Source organism: Portunus trituberculatus, chromosome 23 (assembly GCF_017591435.1).
Source record: "Portunus trituberculatus isolate SZX2019 chromosome 23, ASM1759143v1, whole genome shotgun sequence".
Taxonomy (NCBI): domain Eukaryota; kingdom Metazoa; phylum Arthropoda; class Malacostraca; order Decapoda; family Portunidae; genus Portunus; species Portunus trituberculatus.
The window spans coordinates 310,001-333,190 of NC_059277.1; the positions used below are offsets into that span (position 1 = coordinate 310,001).

General features: G+C 40.2%; 1 protein-coding gene across 1 annotated transcript in view; it reads left to right on the plus strand.

The window, feature by feature from the left end:
* LOC123507891 (transforming acidic coiled-coil-containing protein 3-like) overlaps positions 1 to 23,190 on the plus strand; it is a 104,212-nt gene that overhangs the window by 49,071 nt on the left and 31,951 nt on the right. The window contains 9 exon segments of the mRNA XM_045261177.1: positions 4,156 to 4,200; positions 6,288 to 6,430; positions 6,980 to 7,140; positions 7,933 to 7,980; positions 9,756 to 10,477; positions 10,480 to 12,534; positions 13,400 to 13,538; positions 14,809 to 14,880; positions 16,183 to 16,249. Coding sequence (XP_045117112.1) covers positions 4,156 to 4,200; positions 6,288 to 6,430; positions 6,980 to 7,140; positions 7,933 to 7,980; positions 9,756 to 10,477; positions 10,480 to 12,534; positions 13,400 to 13,538; positions 14,809 to 14,880; positions 16,183 to 16,249 — 3,452 coding nt within the window.

The following is a 23,190-nucleotide window of genomic DNA, read 5'->3' on the forward strand; positions in this document are numbered from 1 at the left end:
CAGGCTTAATCTTATTTATGAAGATTACATTTTTCGTATTAAAAAATCAAAACAAGTACAGTAATAACAACAACGATAATAGTGATATGCGTGTACTTGGTACAGGCATTCTTATGTGCGTGTGTGTACGTATGCGTAGTAGAACAATGAGCACGGCACCAAGGCAATGACTGACTGCCTCCCTGCCTGCTGCACACCGCCACAGCAAGGCCACGCGGTACAGCAGCGGGTGGCACAGGTGGGGAGAATAGTAACACTCCTGACGTCACTGAGAGAGGAAGACTGAACCATCACGTGCCACACCCCTGCCCTGTCCTCTAGCTCAGCAGTGTCCGCCCACCACGCTGCTGTCCTCTATGGCGATGTAGACAAACACATTCACACTGCAAATGACTACCGTCTCTTTAACTATCACACTTTTGCTGTAGTATTGCGTCACACTCAAGTGGTCAAGTTGCGTCAAAGCACTCAAGTGGGCCTTCTTTTTTTATTTATTTATTTTATTTTATTTTTTTTTTTTTTTGCCCTTGGTTGGCCCTCTTCCCTACATAAAAAAAAATAATAAAATACCTATCGCACAGCTGTCCTCTGTTGTCACGAGGATAAACTCTTGGATGCTTTTCAATATCACGAAGCTTTACTGGTCACTGTCATGCTAGTAATGGTTGACACGATAAGCAGTTACATTAATACAGCGCAGAAATGTCGTCTGAATACCATAAGTGTGATGTGGAAGTACTGTACAGCGTGTTCAGTATATCATAAAGCATCACGTAGCACATTCCTGGTCGGTCTATTACTGTTAGGGAAGGTAAACGATCACATTAAGTTTACATTTAGATAATACAGAATTGTCCTTTTTTTAATATTATAAGTTTGGGTGATATCAAAAGTACATTATTTTTCATCAATATATAGTGTTCGTGTCTATTCATATTAATGTATATGGTGTGAAATAATGTACTGTACGTATATAAAAGAAAATAAATGGAGGGCTGGGTGAAGGAAGATGTAGTAGTAAAAGTCATTCTCGTGTAATGACAACTCGTGACATACCAACTACAAGAAAATTGCGATAGGAAAGAAGAAAAAATCCGTTTATTACAATGGATCGTATGCTAAATAAAAGAAAAAAATAGGAAAAGAAATCAAATAACAAATATGGTACTCTTTTCATCCTACCCGAAAATACACAGGAATTATGAACAGTGCTTGCAAACAAACGAGCGAGTGAATGAAAGATCAGTGTGTAGCGCAGGAAAAAGATTAGATCTCAAGTGAAAGGGATCGAACACCAAGCTTCACTCGCTTCGAACCCTTACCGAGACGCCACAATGAACTTCTTGAGGAATCTGATACAGGTAAAACATTTTCCCTCTGTGCCTCCTTTCGTTTCACTCATTAGGTAAGCTTCTCACTACTTCAGCCTCTCTCTTCCCTTCCCTTTCACCTGGCGACTCACTTTCTCACAGTAACACATTGATCATTAGGTACAGTCGGTTCCTAAGTTGTTGAAGCAGTTTTCTTGCCTACATTTCTAACCAAAGTTAAATCTGTCGTTCTATTTTCATGGCAGCTTTTATTGGCTAGAACTACTACTGACGTGTATCATAGGTTTGTCTTCTTGTTGGCCTCTACACCTTCCTCCCTGTTCCTACTCCAGTTAGAAGTCAAAGTAGGAAGACTGCATCATCAAGTAGGAAGCCATGTGTACGTTGGCCCCACAAATAACAATTCTTACATGATGACAGGGTATCTTAAGATCATCCTCTGTTGCGTTTTGCTTAAGAAATGGTCTTCTTGCGGTATTTTTTTTTCTATTTGTTTTGCATCCTCTGGCATTTTTTATGAATAATTATTGAATCCTCATGTCCCAGCATTCATGGAACTGATCATTTTTTGGATGCTTCTCCTCTTTTCATGCGCATGTCTAGCATCTTAACCCCTTCAGTACTATGACATTTTTTCATATTCATTTTACTATTTGGAGATTTTATACAGCTTCAGAAACTTATAAGGGGATCAAAATAATGAAGACTGACCATTAACCTTCTGACTTCCATAGGCTCTTCCTAATGTAAAGAAAATCGTCTAAGCATACCCAAAACTGATGGCAAAAATACGTCCCAGTACTAAAAGGGTTAACCACCATTCTAAGTATCGAGAGCAGAGATACAGGTCTCGATGTAAGGCTAACACAGTCCTGGCCTTTTGACTAACTCCAATTACTTCAGATTACGGCCGTACTGTTCTTTGTTAGCCAGGCAATCTGAGAGGATATTATAGTTTACCCACTCAGTAGTTAAAATAGATTGGTCTCAAAAAAAAAAAATGCTGGATATTTTTTTTTTCCTATTTTATGTCCTTGCCCAGCCTTTTATCAATACTAAAGGCTTGAAGTTACATTTATATAAACCTCAATGATAACTTTACACAACCCAGAGGATATTGTAGTTTGCCCACTGGGAGAGAAAATAGAGTAGTCTCCATTGAAACATCCTGAGAAGTGCCCGTTTTCTTTGATCGTCTAGTAAACAAAGCAGGGAGAGGCGGCGAAAGGTTGCGTCATCGGTGATAAATAAGTGATAAGACGCTGGTAGTGTGTGTAGCGCCGAACCATGACTGATTGGTGAGTCACGAGGGGATGTAGGGGGCGGGACTCTCTGTACATGTTGTGACAGGAGTAGCAGAAGTCTTGGGGCGTGTGTTTGAGTCCTTTGAGTATGAGTGTGTCCTTAGGGAGTATTGACGTGTGTATGTGTGTGCGTGTGTCCCTTAACACAATGGCGAGGACAGGTCAAGACAGGTACGCCTTTCTTTTATCTTTCTAGCTCCTCCTGCTCCTATATTATTTACTGATCTCTGACTTTATTTATTTATTTATTTATTCAGTTTTTTGTGTGTATTTGTGAAGACAGGTGAAGCCAAGTATACGTTATTGTTTTGTCCTTTCTATCTCTTCCATGTGTAGCTTTGCCATCTGATTCCCTTCCCAGTCTTGTTTCACTATTGTTCACAGCAGGGGGATATTGATTTCTTAATGCATGTAGATCAGATTTATTTTCTTTTCCATAGTCATCTTTTGATACGTTATTGAAGTGTTGTTTGGTAGAGGAATAATTCATTTTTATCTATGTACACAGGATAGATATATTTGTGTGCTTTTTCTTTCCATATCTTTCTCCTATGTGTATTATTATTTATTTATTCATTTATTATTTATTTATTTATTCTTAATGTAACAGAGGCCAAAAGCAACACAGCAAGTGAAAGAAATAAAGGGCCATTCAGGTGCCAGTCCCAGAGAAAGATAGTGAGGATGAATGTCGTGAAACCTTCCTCTTGAAGGAGATCAAGTCATTGGTAGTAGGAAGTACAGAGGCAGGCTGGGATTTGTTATTTAGATATTGTTTGTTAGCAGTATGATTAATTTATTTTCTTTTATTTGTTTATTTATTTATTCATTTTGATATTCTAACCTCACCTGGGTCATAGTGCCCTGTTACCTGCCAAGACTAAGCCAGGGAGGGGCAGACACACTACAGACAGATTACCGGTGCTCCTGTCAGACTAATGGGCAGCACTACTACTATATGACAATAAGTGATTGGGTAACTGTTTTTCTCAGTAAAAGAATAAAACTAGAAAAAATTAAAGGAAAAAACCTGCTCATGCAATGATTCTAATAGACCTTATTTTAATCCCTTTTAATATTCTACAGGTCTACTGTTATCTACTCATATTTTCTTCTATTTAATCTTTTGTTTATTAAGCTTTTAATTTGTATCAGAAATCATTATATTTATCCAGGTCAAATAACTCTCTATCTACTTTGTATACACTACACACATTCCTTTCACTGTAAGCTCATACCTTATGCATACACAGCTTCCTTGTTGAAGTTGATAGTTTATGAAGCATTATAATCTTTAGCAGGAGTTATTGATTATCTTTGCCAATCAGACCTCTATACATCTTCTCTAATCCATCTATATACCTCTCTACATTCATACATTCTTTTCACTTCCTAATCACACCTTTAGAAATTCCTTGACCTGATAAGCACGATAGATACTTTAAAAACTCAGCTTGTTCTGGGGGATCCTTCCTTTTTGTTGTGCTAAGACCAGCAATTAAGTTGTACATGCTTTCCAGGGTAACACACCAGCAGGCAAGACAGGCTCGGCACAGAAGAACAAGGTTTGGGATCAGGGTCTTGCTTGTGTGGCATTTTGCATTCATTGTCTTGACTTGTTTCACTCACACTATATGTTCTCTCACTCCCTTGTAACATTACTGCTGCTCTTGAACTGCCTGTGTGTGTGTATATGTGTGTGTCGGTGTTTGTTGTTTTGCTGTTGTAAGATGATTTGTATTCTTGTAACACTAAAGATTTATATTCTTAGTCACACTTCTCTTACTTCTCACCAGAATTGTATGCATAGTCTGGTTTCTGTTACTATTAAAGAGAAGAGAATAAAAGTGAAGTTATGGTACTGATATGAGAGAAAGGCCTCTAGGAATATGAAAAAGATGGATCTATACTCAATCAGGATTCTCTTACTGTCATTCATAAAGATAGTGAGAGTGAAAAGGAAGATAACATGGAGTATTGAAGGAGTAGAGTGAAGGAATAGTGAGTGTCTAAAAAGGTGTGGCATCAAAGAAAGCAAGAATGTTTGGAGAGGGAGAAGTGGTGGCTCCTTAACTCTAACTTGCTGGGAATGGAGTTAGGAAATAAGAGTGAGTGATAATGTCTGCAGGAGGTGGAGAACAAGATTGTTTTGGAGAGAGAGAGAGAGAGAGAGAGAGAGAGAGAGAAGTGGTGGCACTTTATCTCCTAACTTGCTGGGGATGGAGTAAAGAAATGAGAGAGAGTGAGTGAGTGAGTGATTGATAGTATCTACAGGAGGTGGAGAATGAGGGTATTTGGATAGGGAGAGAGAGGGAGATGGTGGGATGAAGTAAAGTGCCTGGAAGGGATGGGATATTTGAGCAAGGAAGATTTTTTTTTTTTTTTGGATGAATAGATGATGATTTTTTGAAGAGGTATATTAGATAAATGATTCTGTAGGACACAGATGGATAGATAGATGGTGAGTTTGTGAGAGAGATATGTGAAGGTTGTATCAGTTCTTCTCTCCTCAGTGTGATAGTCTTGCTCATTTGTTGTATTCAAGTTGATGTGGTTTTGTTACATTTCAAGGCCAGTTCAAGAGTGCAGCTGTCTAGTTCATTGGTTTCCCTCTTCTATTGTTTATGTTTATTGTTTTACACATTTGTTGCAGATTTATCAACTCACAACTCACATTTTTACTCTGCTTTATTTTTTTATGTTCCAAAAATTTTATGCTCCATTTTGTGACTTTTCTTTCAGTTTTAAGTAACGTTCTGAAACCAGTTCCACTTACCAAATTGGAATACTATACATATGTTGTCCTCCAAATATTTTTTTTTTTCCTTTTTTCTGAATGTTATGTTTATATTTCATACTGAGCATCTTTTCTTCTCATTTTTTTTTATATCACAATCAAACACCAGTTCCACTCAGCATATTGGAACATAAGTTACCTTCCAATCTGGTTTTTTTTTTTTGTGTGTGTGTTGTGAATGTTACCAAATTTTACACCTCATTTTGTGAAAATTTCTTCACAAATTTCCCATACCACTTTAATCCACCAGTTTCATTAATGAGTCACCATACACTATATATTTTTTCCCATTCACTTCCCTCTTTCACTGTGCCACACAATTTGCTCCTCAGTGAAGCACTCAGCCTTACGTGTTATTGGCATGAACTGTGATGTGGTGTGAGAAAACTTACTTTTACACCCAGAAGGCCAATGCTATGAAGTGTCCACAATAACACACTACCTGCACAACATTTATTTATTTGTTGTAACTTTCTCAGTACTGGATGTGTCAGAAAATGTGTTCTTTATTTGCTGAAAATGAACTCTTTTAACTTAACACATAGTCAATACAAGTGTAATATGAATGATCCTTAAATTGTGACTGTAACCCTTATACAGAATTGTTGATCTGTCCCTAGAACCACAAAACCACTCATTAAAACTTGTGTAACTTCAATGAGAACTTTTTGAATGTTTAGGAGATATGGTGCAGAAATGTTTCAGAATATACTCCAGAGCACCACACACTCCTACACACATTATGCACATTGTTAGCCCCGTGAACCTGTGTTGGAAAGGGACAGCCTAACTCAGCAGAATGACAACAAAATCATTGCAAGTAGTAAGTGTTTACAAGTGACGTTGTTTCTGCAGGGGCCAGCGGCAGCGGGAGGCTTAGGTGGACCTCCCCCCGGCAACGAAGGCCAGCGGGAGGCTGTCATCACCCAGGAGAACACTGGCGGCAGCAGCCCACCTCTCTCCCCTGCCTCCACCCAGTCAGAGGCGTCCCTGCCCGGGTGAGCACTGATATTGTCTCCCATTATGCCAGGTCACTTCACATAAAAGTATTGCATAGACCAGATCACTTCACATCATATTATTGTGTTGACCAGATCACTTCACATCATATTATTGTGTAGACCAGATCACTTCACATCAAATTATTGCCAATAGTTCAGATCACTTAACATCAAATTATTGTATGGATCAAATCACACCACTTCAAAATATTGTATAGATCAGATCATTTCACATCAAATCATTGCATAACCCATTAGAGAATGCATGAGGTGTCCTTGCCTGTTGAGTGCTGTTGTTACTTTTGTGTGTCCTAGAGCAACAGATCAGTGAACATCAAAGTATTGCAAAAGCTGGTAATCCCACATAGGATACCTCTGTTCTTCTAGCCACTTTCCTTTCTTTTAGACACCTAAAGATTTGATGCATTGAACTTAGTGTCTTGAATTATTGTATATCACATTTAGACAACACAAAACCATCAGCCACTTAAATATTATCAAGCATTGTCTTCAGAAATTATGTAAACATATCCTTGTGGCCTCCAGCCTGAGCCAGGAGTGTGACACAGCATCTGGAGATGACACCACCCCAACCACCACCACCACCAGCACCCCATGTGTGACCTGTGTGAGTGAGCTGCCCAGTTCTGCCTCTGAGGCACCACACACACAACCTGGCACTCACCACCACTCACTTGGGAACTCAGGTGTGGAAATCTGTTTATTTGACCCTTTCATGGCTAGTCAACCTTTACCATTATTGTTTATGAGTTTTAAGACATTTATTTTTTTTACTGTAGTCTCTTCAATATTACTCCTGTAGCTTAGTAAAAATTAAATTAATTTCATATTTTTTTTCTTTTAGTCGATTTTCATTTCTTTATGTGTGTGTGTGTGTGTGTGTGTGTGTGTGTGTGTGTGTGTGTGTGTGTGTGTGTGTGTGTATGATGTGATTTCTATATTTTAGCTCAAGTAACATATTTGTATTTTTCATCATTGTTTTTGTGTAAGTCTGTATTTTGATTAACATTTTTTGGTACATAAGTGTACATATATTTGTGTTTTATCCCTTAATGTGTATTTCGAGTTTGATGTGAGTGTTATTAGTACATCTACATATCAATGTATGTGTCTCTTAAGTGTGTTTTTCACATATGTTCAGGTTATAAGTCAGGAATATGTTGCCTTCTAGCTGTTATCTATCATTCTTTTATGTTTCAATGATTTGATGTGCATGAACATAGAAACCTGACATACATCTATCTATAACTGACTAAAATACCATTATATCTGCATTCTTGTCCTTCATCTGATATCACTTTTGTTCCTTGCTCATTTCAGTTAACTTTTGTCACTTCAGCATTTTGATATTTTGTAGCATTTTCTTTTTATCATTGAAAGTTTTGCTACCTGTCCATATTCTGTAGTGAGCTCTTCCTTCACTGGAATGCTGGCCAGTACAGAAGGACACCCCTCTAACCTGCCCTGTTCATTTCCAGCGTCTGAGTCAGTGAGTCAGAGCATTACCCAAAATGGTTTCGAGAAAGGTACTATAACCAGCCATACCATTAATGTTTGATCCAAGCTGACCTTAGCCTAGCGCACTGGACTCACTGTCCTCACCCCCCCTGCCTGTCACAATTCTCTCTCTCTCACTAAAACACCCTTTAATGTGTTTGCAGCAAAGCCTCGTGTCTGGGGATTTCTCTTGGGATTATATTCTTGAATTTTTCTATATCCTGTCATGACAACTTGTAACAGGCTCTTGCGAAGATTATTTGAGTTTCCAAGGATGTTTTCATAATTTCAGTAATAGTTTTACAATGATTTTATATTGTGGAAGTTATTTGAGTTTCCAAGAGTGTTTTCATGATTCCAGTAATAGTTTAACTAATGTTTTATGTTGTTGTTGAGGAAAATGTGTGAAGATCTTACTAATCTTTCTTGTAACCTCCAAAAATAGTCCTGTAGAAGTTATTTGAATATTTAAGATTTTTGTCATGATTCTAGTAACAGTTTGATGATTTTATATATTCAAGGAGGAAAACACTCATGAAAACCCAAGTCATCTTCTTTGTGACCTTTGAAAATCTGGTGTTGTGGAAGTTGTTTTAATTTCTAAGGGTGTGCATTCTCTTGACTTTTCAACTCACCAGATGGTCATTTTTACATGTACATAAATATAATCTAATATGAGTCTTTAAACATGAGGCTTTATTGAACCCTTGTGAACTAATAACCACCTTGATGAAACATATTAGCAATTTGTAAAAGTGACTTGGTATTTTTAGTAGAAATTTTACTTTAGTGTAGGTACTTAGATGGAACATGATGCTAATTTGTAAAAATAACTTATGGTAATTTTGAGTATGAATGTTGTTTTAACCTAGGCATTTAAATGAAAGATGGCAGTAGTTTGCAGAAGTAATTAAGTATTTTGAATAGGAATATTACTTTATTGAAACTTGTAGGTGAAACATGAATCTAATTTGTGAAAGTAACCTGGTAATTTTGAATAGTAACTTTATTTTTGTCTTAACATTTATATTAAATATGACACTAATTTTTAAAAGTAACCACACATTTGAGTAACAACTTGACTTTAGGCATATTGGTAAAATATAACAAGAAATTTGCAAAAGTAACAGCATTTTTTATAGAAACCTTACTTAAAAGTCATCATTTAGGGAGGCATTCACCTTTCTGATAATGGGGTACAGTAATGTGCATTGCTGTAATGAGTCACCATACACATAATCCTGTATGTCATTAGTCTCACTGATTTTTATCAGTACAAGTGTAAGAAGTCAGACAAGGTCTTCCTGTGGGCTTTAAAGGTACACTGTTGGTCTTATCTTATCACAGTGTGTGATTCACCAAAGATGTAGAGCACTGTCTTGATTGTCTGTCTTGTGTGGGACTGAGCACTAGTGGGAGGATAGATAGAGAGGCACCAAATACCAGGGCACCAGCTGTTGCACTAGTGTACCTCATCCTTGTATTGCCTCCACTCACAACACATCACAATGGCTTCTGTGACTGCCCTTCCCTATCAATTGATTCATAGTTGTGAGTACTGGTGGTGATACAGGTAGAGAGATATTGTATTGTTAGTTAATCAGGCTTATCTTACCTGCACTTTTGTCTCTTGGTCAGGGTATCTGTAGCTTTGTGGGTTAATCAGTATATATTCATACAATGCTTCCTGATTTATTGTCAGTTATGTATTAGCATCAATATTAAGGACACAAGCATAGCATGGCTTTCTTTTCCTGCTTTGGCCGCTGCAGGGCAAAGTCTAATTCTACGCAATTCTTGACAGATTCTGAGTACGAGAGTGCCGAGGAGCTTGACTCTCCACACCACAGCTCACCTGAGGAGGCTCCACAGGCACCCAGCACTTTTGTACTCCCTGAGGCTGAAGGTGTTGCCAGGGAGGAGTTTACAGAGGGAGACTCAGCTCACCCACCCCTAGAGTGTCTCAGTGATGGCCAGACAGAGTCAGCCCTCCCCTCTAGTGTTGTGAATGCTTCCTCAGGAAGTGACCAAAATGTCAGCTGCTTTGTGAATGGTGTAGAAAATGATGCTGCAGAAACTGTCTCAGTGATCCCTGACACCACTACCACAACTACCACTATTCCTGTGAGTGTCACAGATACAGCACTTGTGATTAATGGAGGAAGTGAACCACCCATCAGTACTGTGTGTGAATCTGTGGTGACGCTGACCAAGAACGAGGTTGTTGAGGAATCAGTTGTAGAAAACACAATCTTGGTTGACCAGCAGGTGATTGCAGCTACACACCCTACACCTGAGACTGATAAACCGGTGGATGTCAGTGATATCAACCTTGACTTAGTGACTTCAGGTGATGACAATAACACTGAGAGTTGTGAACCTCTTGTGTGTGTCTCAGCAGATGTGAGTGAAGCCAAAGAAACCAGTGATAAAGCAACACCAAGTGGAGAAAGTGAGTGTGTGTATGTACCTCCAACAGATCAAGTAAGAGAGGAAACCTGTGTCTCCGAGGCAACCCAGGAGACTAGCAGACCAGAGGACACACCCAGCCACCAGCAGAGGAAAGCACTCCCATACCACAAGAACTAGAGAACCAGATACAGGAAAAGCAGGAAGACACACCCCAGCCATTACAGCAGGAAAGCACCTCTGTCCCTCACCAAGAAACAGAACACTCACTACAGGAGAAGCAAGAAGCAAGTCAGGACACAACAGACTCCCCAGTTGCTCATTTTACTGAACCACACACAACTCCTGAGGAAACCAGTACAGAACGCAAGGAAGAGTCTCCACCTCCCATCCCTCCGCCAGATCCTGACGACATCCCCATTGCACCAAAGAAGGAATACAACCTTGACTTCCTTGATTACTTAGATGATCCAAACTTTAATCCATTTGCCTCCAAGACTGCCATCAGGAACACCCCTCCTCCCAGCCCTGAGCCAGGTGTGAAGCTTCCTCCCCTCAAGCCAGCCATCAAGAAGAAGGATAAGAAGGCTGCACAGGCTGCTGCTAATCAAGCTCAAGCTGGCAGTGAGAGTAATGTATTAGAAACCAATGTTGAAGATTTATCAAGTGTTGGCAAACCCAGTGATTCCTCCCAGCCATCTCAAGATTTCAGTAAGGTTCCTGACACCAAGGAAGAAACAGATCAAAAGGAAAACTCATCTGTTCTTGAAGTTTCCCTTGATGATAGTGATGCTCCTAAGACTCCAGCTAAGCCCCTGAGGAAACCGCCACAGAGGAGACCACTCAGGAAGCCACGGCCTAAACCAGAAGTAACTGAGAAGAACAACAATAGGGTAGAGAAGGAGGACGAGAACACAGTACCCAAAGAAGAAGAGGACCTCCCCATCCCTCCATCAAAAGGTTACAATTTAGATTTCCTGGACAATCTTGATGACCCGAATTTCAATCCATTTGCAAGCAAGACAGCTGTAAGGAACTCCCCCACTGAAGGAGGTGCTTTTCCTGCCTCCCGAAGCTCACCAGAAAAAGCAGAGGAACCAAAGCCTAAGGTTACTGTAGCCAGAAAGACTTCACCAAAGAAAGGCTTCACAGTACCCAGGAAAGACAGTGAAGTGAAGAGTGACTCACCTCAACCCAATGAAGATTCTGTCAATCAAGCAGATAAGAAGGAACCTATAGAAGTCCCTGAATCCTGCAAACCTGAACCTAGTCCTATAGAAGTCCCTAAGGAGGAGAACGAGGAGGAGCTACCATTGCCTAAGAAGGGATACAATCTAGATTTTTTGGATGATCCCAACTTTGATCCTTTCCAGACTAGATCTAGTGTAGGAGGCAAGGTTCAATCTAGTGCCAAAAGTGGTGGTAATAAGGATGCTGCAAGTGCTGTGATAGAAGATGTAAGTGCCAATGTTGTATCAAATAAAGATGAACCAGAAACTGTTGTAAATAAAGCAGAAGTCCCTTGCAAGGAGACTGTCCCAGAAGACTTCAAACCTGAATCAAGTGAGATTTGTGTAAATAAAGTTTCAGCAGAACCAGATAGTCAGGGGGTTGCAGACAGTGTACCAGTGTGTACTGAAGGAATCCTAGAACCAAAGAACCCACTAGACGAGACCCCAGAAAGCTGCGTAACCAAAGACGTCAATCAAACCAATCAAATCGCAAATCAAAACCAGGAATCGTCCCCATTGCCAGATTCAGAGAATAACTGGAGTACTGAGGAGACAGAGAGCACCGAGCCACACCTGGGAAGATTCAAAACACCCTCCATAGGCACCATTGGACAGCTTGACAGCCTTGAGTTTGACCAGCTACTGGAACACGAGGCAAGCAGGTTAGCGGAGGAGTTTATGAACTGCTCTAGAGATTCTGGCCTGGCAGATTACGACGAGAGCTCTGACAACCACTACTCCACCATGGCAGACATGAGCTACTCCAACCTCCGCCATGTGGATGAGAACATCAACCCATTCCAGAAGAGCTCCCAGCTGGCCCGCTCACCACCCTTGGGCAAGAGAGGAGCTGTGTGTGGTGCTGAGGCAGACCCCCTCGGCCTTCCCTTCTCCTCTAGACGGTCCCTCAAGCGAGACATTGTCATGGGCGAGGAGAGACTGGTGAGTGATTGGAGATGTTCCTTTTTTTATGTTATTTTTATTAGATGGCCAAGTGATGAAAGTTACCAGTCTACTTTTACAGAGATGGATAGATTGATAAAAAGATACTTTATTGACCACAAAACCTGTTTGAATACAAGTGATGACAAAAATAATATTAGATCATTCAGTTATGTATGAAGTACATTAATCAACCACTTGTGTGTAGAACAAAGAAAAAATCAGTTAAAATACATAGATCTCACTTAGAACTACTATAAACCTAACACAAAAACATGAAATGCACACACACATACACACACATAAACAAGATACTTGAATAACATTAAGAAAAACAGCTTTTTGTCATAGAAATATAGATGTTTTTGAATGTACTTAAGGATAAGGAAGTGTTTCCATAGTAATAAAAAAGATAGAAAAATGTAAATTTAGAGGCAGGACCTAAGGAGTGTAGTAAAGTACATGCAGGTAAATACCTATTAGGTGTTGCTGAGTAATGAGTATCTGAATGGTTGTCACACACATAAGCAACTCAGGCCCTGGAAAGTACAACAAGGTAAATGCACTGAAATTATTGAGTGTACAGTTTCTATACTGTCATTAAACACCTTGCTTCTCTTGTCACTCACTACCACACACACTGCACCAAGTACTACATAACTAACCTCCCCCCCCTCACCACCACACCTTTACAACTAACTAACTTTTTTTTTTTTTTCACACTACCCAAAAAAGTTACTGACTCACTAACTGATTCTCTCTCTCTCTCTCTCTCTCTCTCTCTCTCTCTCTCTCTCTCTCTCTCTCTCTCTCTCTCTCTCTCTCTCTCTCTCTCTCTCTCTCTCTCTCTCTCTCCACCACCCAGGATACATCAAGTTTAGAAGATGACTCGGGAATTGTTCTTGGGTCACGGTCTGATCTTGAGACAGAGGTGAACCACAGTGAGGCAGGACCTGAGATAGCAACAGGCTTGACCTCCAGTGACCTGCGATGTGCCTCTCAATGTGAGTATGCTGACCTGACTGGCTGACCATATCTTAAAGTGATTTAGTGACATGATTCAATGATTTACTCTCCATCTTGTCTACCAGCTGATTAAGTGTGAATGTTCCTGGTCCTTCTAATACGCAGATGTGAGATGCGCCTTCCAGTGTGAAAATAATAATCACGGTTTGTTTCCCCCAATTCGTATTGCCTACCTACCTATCTGGCTTAATGTAATGGATAACTGAGAAATTTTGTTACTTGCACATGCCACCAAACCTTAAAGAAGTGTGGATGTGCCTTGTTCGTTCAATTCACTGTAGTAGTCAGCAAAAGTATACCTGGGAATATTCCTCCTGAAACTGTGCCCCCGTTTTGCACAAAGACACACACTTAGCTGTAGCACGTTTGTGTGAGTTTTACCTCAGGGCAGTGTAGTTTTTCTTCTTTGTGGGGATAATGTTTTGATTCCTTAGATGTATTAACCCTTCAAGACCCTAACAGAGATGAGTTTTTGTCTGGGTCATAGTAAACGAATCAAATCCTCTTGCTTATCGGGTCTTTACCTCAAGTCAGTGCAGTTTTGTCTGTGAGAATAATGTTTTAATTCCTTCGATATAATACCCGTAGAAAATCCTTTAAGAAATTAGTTTTTTTTCTGATTGTTGTAAATGAATCAAGTCCTCTTTGTTTATAGGAGTCTCACTGAAGTCAATGTAGTGTTTATTGTTTTTTTTTATTCCGTAGATATGTCACCCCTTGAAGGTCCTAGAAAAAATGACTTTTTATACAGATTACTTTGAGAGACAAGTTCTCTTTGTTTATTATGGTAGATTGATTTTCACTTGCATTTTGGAAGGAATGAGAGACTTGCTTCATTCATGGGTCACATTTTCATCTTAAGAGTGACCTTTCACTTTTGATCTTGTGAATGCAATTTTCAGTCTTTCTCTCAATTTTTTTTTATTTTATGAATGATTCTATACTTTTGTTTTCATGTAGAATTCCCCTTTATTTTAAGTTTTAAATGTGGTTCTGTTATTTTCTAAATAGATTTGCTTTGATTTTTTACCCAAATTATGATTTTGAAACCTGTTCACATAGATTCTCTCCTGATTTTAAGTTGTGGTAGTGATTTTTAGTGTGATTGTTTGATTCAGCTTTGAATTATCTGACAAGTGGATGTTATGTCCCTTCTCTCCCTCCCCAACCCACACCCTGCCTGTCTGCCCCTGCCTGTCTGCCTGTGCTTGCCGTGTGTGCCTGCTTTTTGCAACCCAACTTTTGCAGCCAACTCTGACGACCTTGAGGAGGAATTCTACGACCAAATAACGGACGAAGAATTCCTTTCCTCGGAGACATGTGAGTTTGATGCCCGGCTTGTCCGCCTCTTGTGACAGGCACTGCTGGGTCTTCTTCACCTCCACTCCTTACTCCTCACCCTTCACTGTGTCATGGATGGGTGGATCTTGGTTTGCAAACATGGGATTCACTAGTGTTAGACTCAGTTTTATTGTCATTTTGGGGTTATTGATGGATTTTCACGGTCATTTTGGAGTTATTAATGAATTTTATTTTCATTTGGGAGTTACTAATGGAATTTTATTGTCGTTTGGGAGTTATTAATGGAATTCTATCACCGTTTCTTGGTCTAGAATTTTGACGTTATGAGTGGAATGATCTTGTTTCCTGATTTAGAAATTGAAAGATAATACATTCAGAAATCAAGACATAGAGTGATGTCCTTAGAATATACTGAATTAAGTTGTACACATGCAAATAAATTGAGTCCATTGTTGTTCCTCATCTACAAGTATTTTGATTACAAGTATTTTGATAAAAGGATAATTTTTGAAGAAGTAAACTTATTCATAAACCAAGATTCACCTGCATTTGCTTGCCATGCTGTCATTGTTTTGTTTTGTTTTTTTCAAATATTTTAGCAGAACTAGTCACATTGAGGCTTTATTTTAGTCTTATTTTAAGGTGGCATCATGAGACATCTGTTTTCATTAGATCACATCCTAGTTACATGTTAGCTGTCATTAATAGATCACATATGATTTTAAAGGAAGTTAATTGTAAGTCCATATTAGATCATGTCTCACTTTTTTTAGCCTTAGGTAGCCGCACACTAGCACCTTTCAATATTGGGCCCCTCAAAGTACAAGTTAAGATATAATAGAACAAATAAGCTCATGAAAACTAAATGTGAATAGTGATATGTAAAGTATATTTTTATTATTCAGCTTAATGTCTTTAACTTAGCCTCAAGCAGGTTTGGAGTTGAAAGCTTATCTGTTTTATCACAACGCTTCAAGCAGGATTAGTGCAGCTGGCCTTTACCTCTTAATAGAGCACAAAATCACTACAGTTAAGTCAAATCATCACCTGTATACTCAACCATATTCTTGAAAGTCACAGCATTTTATCTGGACTGCTCTTGACAGGCTCCAGTAGAAGGTACTTAGTTTTCCAGGACATTTACAGGACTTTGGTGATGGCGTAACATAGACACCACACAGTCAGAGTTCCAGCATCATGAAAAGCTAACTAATAATTTGTAGCCATTGAAAGCAGTCCTGATGAGATTCTGAGGCGTTTAAGAATATGAGCATTGATGAGACCCACTTGTTCATGTTCACCCCTTCATTCCACCCACAGTCTTCAAGGAGGCGACAGACTTAGAGAACCACCTACGAAGGAACCTGGTGTCGCCACTCCTCGGAAGGTAAGTAAAGAGAGCAACTTGTAAACGTTTTGTAATGAGCTAAAGTGCAGAAGGCTTGGAAAATCACCTTGGGAACTGTTTATCATTTGGTCTCTATATCGAAGGCTCCGTACAAAGGCCCTTTATTGTTTTGTAGTGACTGGAGGTGAAAAAAGCACTGGGATACTTTTGTAATGAGCTAAAGTACAGAAGGCTTGGAAAATCACCTTGGGAACTATTTATCATTTGGTCTCTATATCCAAGTCTCCGTACAAAGACCCTTTTATTGTTTTATAGTGACTGGAGGTGAAAAAAATGCTGGAAAATGAACTTGGAAATTATTAATCAGTTGGTTTTGATGTCAGATGCTCTGTACAAAGACTCTGGTATTGTTTTGTTGTGACTGGAGGTAGAAAAGCCCTGGTGTTGTATCTTTAGGACCTGTTAATCATTTAATCTGGGCCTCATAGGCTTAATATGGTTTGGTAGTGACTGGAGGTTAAGAAGCCTGAAATATATATCTCTGTTAATTTGCACTTGGTCTCAATGTCATGGCACTGTACTGTATATCTTTGTGTTGGGGTAGTACGCTTTCAACTTCTCAGCCACAGTGCATATGAAGACCTACCCTTGAAAATTGTACTGGGACTTGCTGATCATTTGCTCTCATTAAGGAAGGCATTGTGTGTATATCTAGACAACCACCCACAACTAAGACATTCCATTGTATATCTCTGTGTTGGCTGTGGTTCTTAGTCACAGCACCTCTGAGAACTTTTAAATCTGACTCTTCTTCAGATGTATTCACTTTGTATAATCTTACTTGCCTTGGATGTATTTCAAAGTATTTATAATCCTCCACAAACAAAAATGTGAAAATATAACAGTGAAATTGAAAGAAAAGTAATAGACAAAAAGGAAAAAAAAAAAAGAATAATGGAGAGAAAGAGAGAGACAAAAATAGAATATAAGCGGGAGAAACACTCATTACGTATACATGACTTTTTTATTTCTCTCTCTCTCTCTCTCTCTCTCTCTCTCTCTCTCTCTCTCTCTCTCTCTCTCTCTCTCTCTCTCTCTCTTGCCCTTTACATCCACCAAAGCATTTGCAGTTTGTATAAGTTTCCCATACAATTGGTGTGAAAAGGGAGAGAAAACAGTTCGGCATTTTATTCAGGTGGGAAATTCCAGGCAACGTGCAAAATGTTCCTTCATAACCTCAGTGGAGTTTGTGATGTGACATTTGTTGTGTTTTATTGTATTTTGTGGTGTTGGGAGCGTGTTGGGGCAGCGAAGGTGACTGGCGGGAGAGAGAGAGAGAGAGAGAGAGAAGGAAGGGAAAGGACACACACACACACACACACACACACACACACACACACAGAGAGAGAGAGAGAGAGAGAGAGAGAGAGAGAGAGAGAGCGTGTAATATTAATAACTAACCTTTCTAATAGGCGAAAGTAACTTATTGTTCATGGTCTGATAGAAGGTGTGGCTGGACAGGTGTTAAAGAGAGAGAGAGAGAGAGAGGCGGTGACATCATTACACACTTGACCACCGGAAGCCAGCTCTCTCTCTCTCTCTCTCTCTCTCTCTCTCTCTCTTCTTTTCTCTTTCTTCACCACCTTGACCGCATAAACACACATGGTACCCAGACTGACCTTGAGGAAGTCCGCTGTCTGTCCCCTGTCGTCCCCCCTCCCTCACACACACCATCTGCAACATTCCCAGCCTTTAACTATTACATTACGCTCTCCTGAACCTCCGTAATACATTTCTACACTTCCTTATGCTCCCTTAGCCGCCCCTGCAGCCTCCGTGACCTCCCTGCGGCGTCCTAAATGCGAGGAAAAGAAAGTATGTAAAACCCGTATTCAGAAACGCTTCGCTTTCTCACCACGACTATTCTCAAAGGCCACAGAGATGAGTAGACGAGCTCACAAGACTGTTTCTGCTGTTAATATTATAGGAGTCTTGTTAATATGTCACTAAAACTATAAAAACTCGTGTAAGTTCAAATATAGCCCTTAGCGGAGTAGAGGAGCGGCGCAGGTGTGAGGAGGTAGTGAGGTGGTCTGACGAGGCTTCTCCGTGACTTAGCGGTCAAGGTTTGCCTAACCCCTGCCCGGGTCACCTCTCAGGGGCAGGAGGAAGAATACGAGAGGCAAGGTGTGGTGGAAACAGATGGAAATAAATATGAGTCTCTTTCCTTTACTGGCTAACGGAGAGCACAGATGGAGGAGGAAAGGGATGGAGATGAGCGTTCAGGATGGGTGGATGTTGGGGCGAGGTCATCACACACACGCACACACACACGTACATACATACATACATACAGTACGCACACACGCACACACACCCACACACAAAGCCCCAGCCAGTGATCTCGCGTAGTTGTGTTAGGGAAGCTGCGGCGCTGGGAAGTGATTCGAGTGACTTGGATTGTGTTACTGTCATTTCTCCTCCCTCTCCCTCACTCCTTGTTCCCAGGATGCCTCAGACCGTATACAGTTACGCAAGGAATTAATCAACTCTTGTACCTTGGTGAAAATCGATCTGCGTATTTTATGACTTGAGTAATTCTGAATAGCGTTTTCCTTACATCACATGAGATTCTGACATTCGTTCTCGATCCTGCTGCAGAGGGATTGAACTCGCTTATAAGAATTTCGATGCATGTTGGGTGATACATACTGAGGCTTTCACTCCGGTTTGCCAAGAAGAAAGAGAAAACCAGTGGAAAATTGCACGAGAAAAGGCAAAATTGTGAGAATAAGGGAAGAGAACAAAGAAGAGGGAAGTAGGACACGGAGAGAAAGCAGAACGAAGAAGAAAGGAAGAAGAGGAGAGGAACAAGAGGAAGAAAAAAAAAAGAAAAGAGGGAAAGATCGATGATGCTGGAAGGAAAAGCATCGTCAGAAGAAGGAAGAATAGGAGGAGGAGGAGGCGGCAGGAAGGTATTCAAGAGCCAGTCCTTCCTCTCTCTTATGAAGGCCTGGGAGAGGTAATAAGAGTGAAATATTTTACGTTTATGGGGAACACAGTTGACTCTTGGTTACTGGAAGAGGGGTAGTGTCCCGAGAGAGAGAGAGAGAGAGAGAGAACGTCTGGAGTCTGGACTGTTGTAATAAGCGCACACACACCTCTCTCTCTCTCTCTCTCTCTCTCTCTCTCTCTCTCTCTCTCTCTCTCTCTCTCTCTCTCTCTCTCTCTCTCTCTCTCTCTGTGTGTGTGTGTGTGTGTGTGTGTGTGTGTGTGTGTGTGTGTGTGTGTGTGATTCATGTATGTAGTGCAAAGTTGACCTCTTATGTATGTTTTCATGGGTGGAAAATCCTGTTCTTTTTTTTTTTTTGTGTGTGTGTGTGTGTGTGTGTACAGACGTAAGATGGTATTCCCAGTGACTTTGAGCGTGCATGTGTGTGTGTGTGTGTGTGTGTGTGTGTGTGTGTGTGTGTGTGTGTGTGTGTGTGTGTATGTTTCGTGATTCTGCATCATTATACATGTTTTTCTCTCCTCTCTCTCTCTCTCTCTCTCTCTCTCTCTCTCTCTCTCTCTCTCTCTCTCTCTCTCTCTCTCTCTCTCTCTCTCTCTCTCTCTCTCTCTCTCTCTCTCTCTCTCTCTCTCTCTCTCTGGGAAGAGGATTGTAAAATGCAATGGTTATGTGTAGCAGTTTAACGTTCCCCTTCCCCTTCCCCTCTCTCTCTCTCTCTCTCTCTCTCTCTCTCTCTCTCTCTCTCTCTCTCTCTCTCTCTCTCTCTCTCTCTCTCTCCGGTAATTGGTTCATCAGGTAAACACAGCTTCACCTGGCCGTCTTACCTGCTGACTCAGTGTAATTAATGAAGTGGAGCGTAAATATCTGGAGCGTTGCTAGGAACCTTTGCGATAGTCACTGCGATAAAAGTAGTTACGATAAGTGTTTCTATGATATGAAGGTTAGGTTTATGATCTTATCTGTGCGATAACGACAATGCTACAGCGCCGCGATACTATTACGATAACCAGTACGACACCGCTGCGATAGTAAAAGAGTAAGATAGATTGGTGTGGTTTACGTTACTACTTCCTTTACTATAACATAACCTTTACGATAACAAACTATGCTACCACAATATTACAATACTATTACGGTAACGACTACGAGACCACTGCGATAGCCAAAATAGTACGTTAATTTTGGTGATTTTACGATATTAAGGTTGGAGATTATGATACTGTTGGGATATCACGATACTACTACGCTAACCGCTACGATAAGAGTAATACATACCCTTTCAATAGAGGCAATATACATTAAATCACCCCTAACCCCTTCAGTACTGGGACACATTTTCACCATGAGTTTTGTGTATAATTAGACCATTTTATTGACATTAGGAAGATTCTATAGAGGTGAAAAGATTAATGGCCTCAGTCTTCACCATTTTAACTCCCCACATGAGTTTCTGAAGTTGTATGAAATGCCAAATATTCACCAGAATGAATATGGGAACGCGTCATAGTACTGAAGGGGTTACCAATACCCATCCAATTAACTATTACAATATTCAGCTTAACAATAGTGCAATACACCCCCTGGCTTACCTGTATCCTTTAAAATCTTACAGTATCCTCTATTGCAGTAGTACAATACATGATACAGCTCCTTCACACACACACGTTACTCCTTGACAATGTTCTCCAGTTTCAATATCATTTTAATACATATCAATTAAACTCCTACAGTATCTCTACAATATTGCAATCAAACCTAAGCTCAGTAAACGCCTATGGTATTTCGCTCTTCACAGTATCCATCACAATATGTACCAGCACAATATTTTTTTTCATTCTGCAATACACTTGTCATTATATTACTATTACAATACAAATGGAAAAGTGTTGCAGTTATTTTTTTTATTATTTACTGCATCCATTACAATACTTTTATTTTTTATCTACAGCCCGTGAGAGAGAGAGAGAGAGAGAGAGAGAGAGAGAGAGAGAGATTAGTTTTTCTCGCTCATCCGCTCATTGTAGTTCAGAAGCGTGGGAAAGGCGATTTCATTAGAGAGAGAGAGAGAGAGAGAGAGAGAGAGAGAGAGAGAGAGAGAGATTTTCACATAGTTCATTGTGTGTGTTTATGGATATTGTTAATTTTGTACCTGGTTTACTCTCTTTCTCTTTCTCTCTCTCTCTCTCTCTCTCTCTCTCTCTCTCTCTCTCTCTCTCTCTCTCTCTCTCTCCATCCTTATCCTAACTTGAAAATTAGAACACCTCGACCATTTTTATCCCTTCTCCTTTCCCTCTCTTTCCTCCCTTACCCAGTGCCTCGTTCCTCCATCCCTTCCTCTCCCCCGTGAACCCCTCCCATGGCTGCATAATCATGGTTACGAAGTCGAGCCGTGTGTGTATCGAGGGAGGTGCGTAGGTCGGAGATAGAGTAATAGCGCTGCGTGTGACTAAACTTTATCATCTGAGTTCACTGGTTCGTACTTTGAAACACTCAGGCGCTGCACCTCCACTACTTGCTTTCAATGCTAAGTGTGTTCTAGTTGAATATGTTTGTTTTTGTTTTTTTTTTTTATTATTATTAATCAACGGTGTGTTTTTGTGGTTCCAGTGACAGATTAGGAAGGTTTCGGCAATAAGAACAGGAGAAACACGCTGGAAAACCCGAGTAATGTTCTCTGTTGGTTTTGAAAATAATCGTGTTGAGAGAGAGAGAGAGAGAGAGAGAGAGAGAGAGAGAGAGAGAGAGAGAGGATAGTTGTGAAGTGGTTGTCAAGTGGGTGTTTGTGATATAGAGACAGGCTGGATTGGATTAAGATTTCTTTATTAAATTTTGTCCTTCGGTTCTTAACATGGTAAGGAAGAAGAGATAAGAGGCAAGAAGAGAAGAGAAGAGAAGAGAGATAGCCATAACTTCTCAGCTTCTCCTCCTCCTCCTCCTCCTCCTCCTCCTCCTCCTCCTCCTCCTCCTCCTCCTCCTCCTCCTCCTCCTCCTCCTTTTCAATCAGTATATTATGTGATAACGAGGAAGAGATAAGAAGGGAAAAGAGAAGAGATGAAGAAGAGAGGGATCTTTTATAGTCTTTCCTATCTCACTCTCCTCCTCTTCCTCCTCTACTTTCCTCCCCTTCAACGTATTTTGTTTTTCTTTCCTTGTTTCGTATCAGTATCTTCTTTTCTTCTTTTCTCTGCAGCTTTTAATTTCTTTTCCCACTTCTTGTTTTCTTAATGTTGCTATTCATTCCTTTCGTTCGTTCCTGTCATGTTCCTTCCCTTCTTTTCCTTATCCTATATTTTTTCGTTTTTTTCTCTTCCTTTCCTCTTCTTTTCATTTAATTTTACTTTGTTTTCTTTTCCTTTCTTTTAATTCCCTATTTTTATTTTATTTTGTTTACCTATCCTTCTCTTTCCTTCCCTTCACTACCTTTTCTTTCTCTCTACTTCTTTCTCCCTTCGTTTCTTCCATCCCTTTCATTCTTACATTCCTTTCACCTCCCCTTCACTTCATTCCTCCTCTTCTGCAATCCCTGTCACTTCAAACTTGCTTCCTCTTCCGTGCCTCTCCTTCCCTGCCTTCGTTCCTTGCTTTCTTCCCTGCCACTAGCTACTAACCCTCCCTCCTTCTCTCCCCTTCCTCCTTCCCTTCCCTCCCTCCTCTGCATTATTGACCTTCACCCCGAGGCAGAGAGAGAGACAAACGCACTTACTTGCCACCCACTCACTCTCTCTCTCTCTCTCTCTCTCTCTCTCTCTCTCTCTCTCTCTCTCTCTCTCTCCTCGTCTTGTGAACGTTTCCCGAGGCAGCAAATTAGATTAACGCAAACAAACGTTCCCCGGTGATTCAAACGTTCATCGGTGGGAAGTTAATTAAGATGTGAAGGAGAAAAATGGTAATATTTATAGCTGACACAGAAGAAGTTTGAGTTTGGGTCTTGTACTAGTTAGAGATAGTTGAAAGATATATAGGAAGTTAT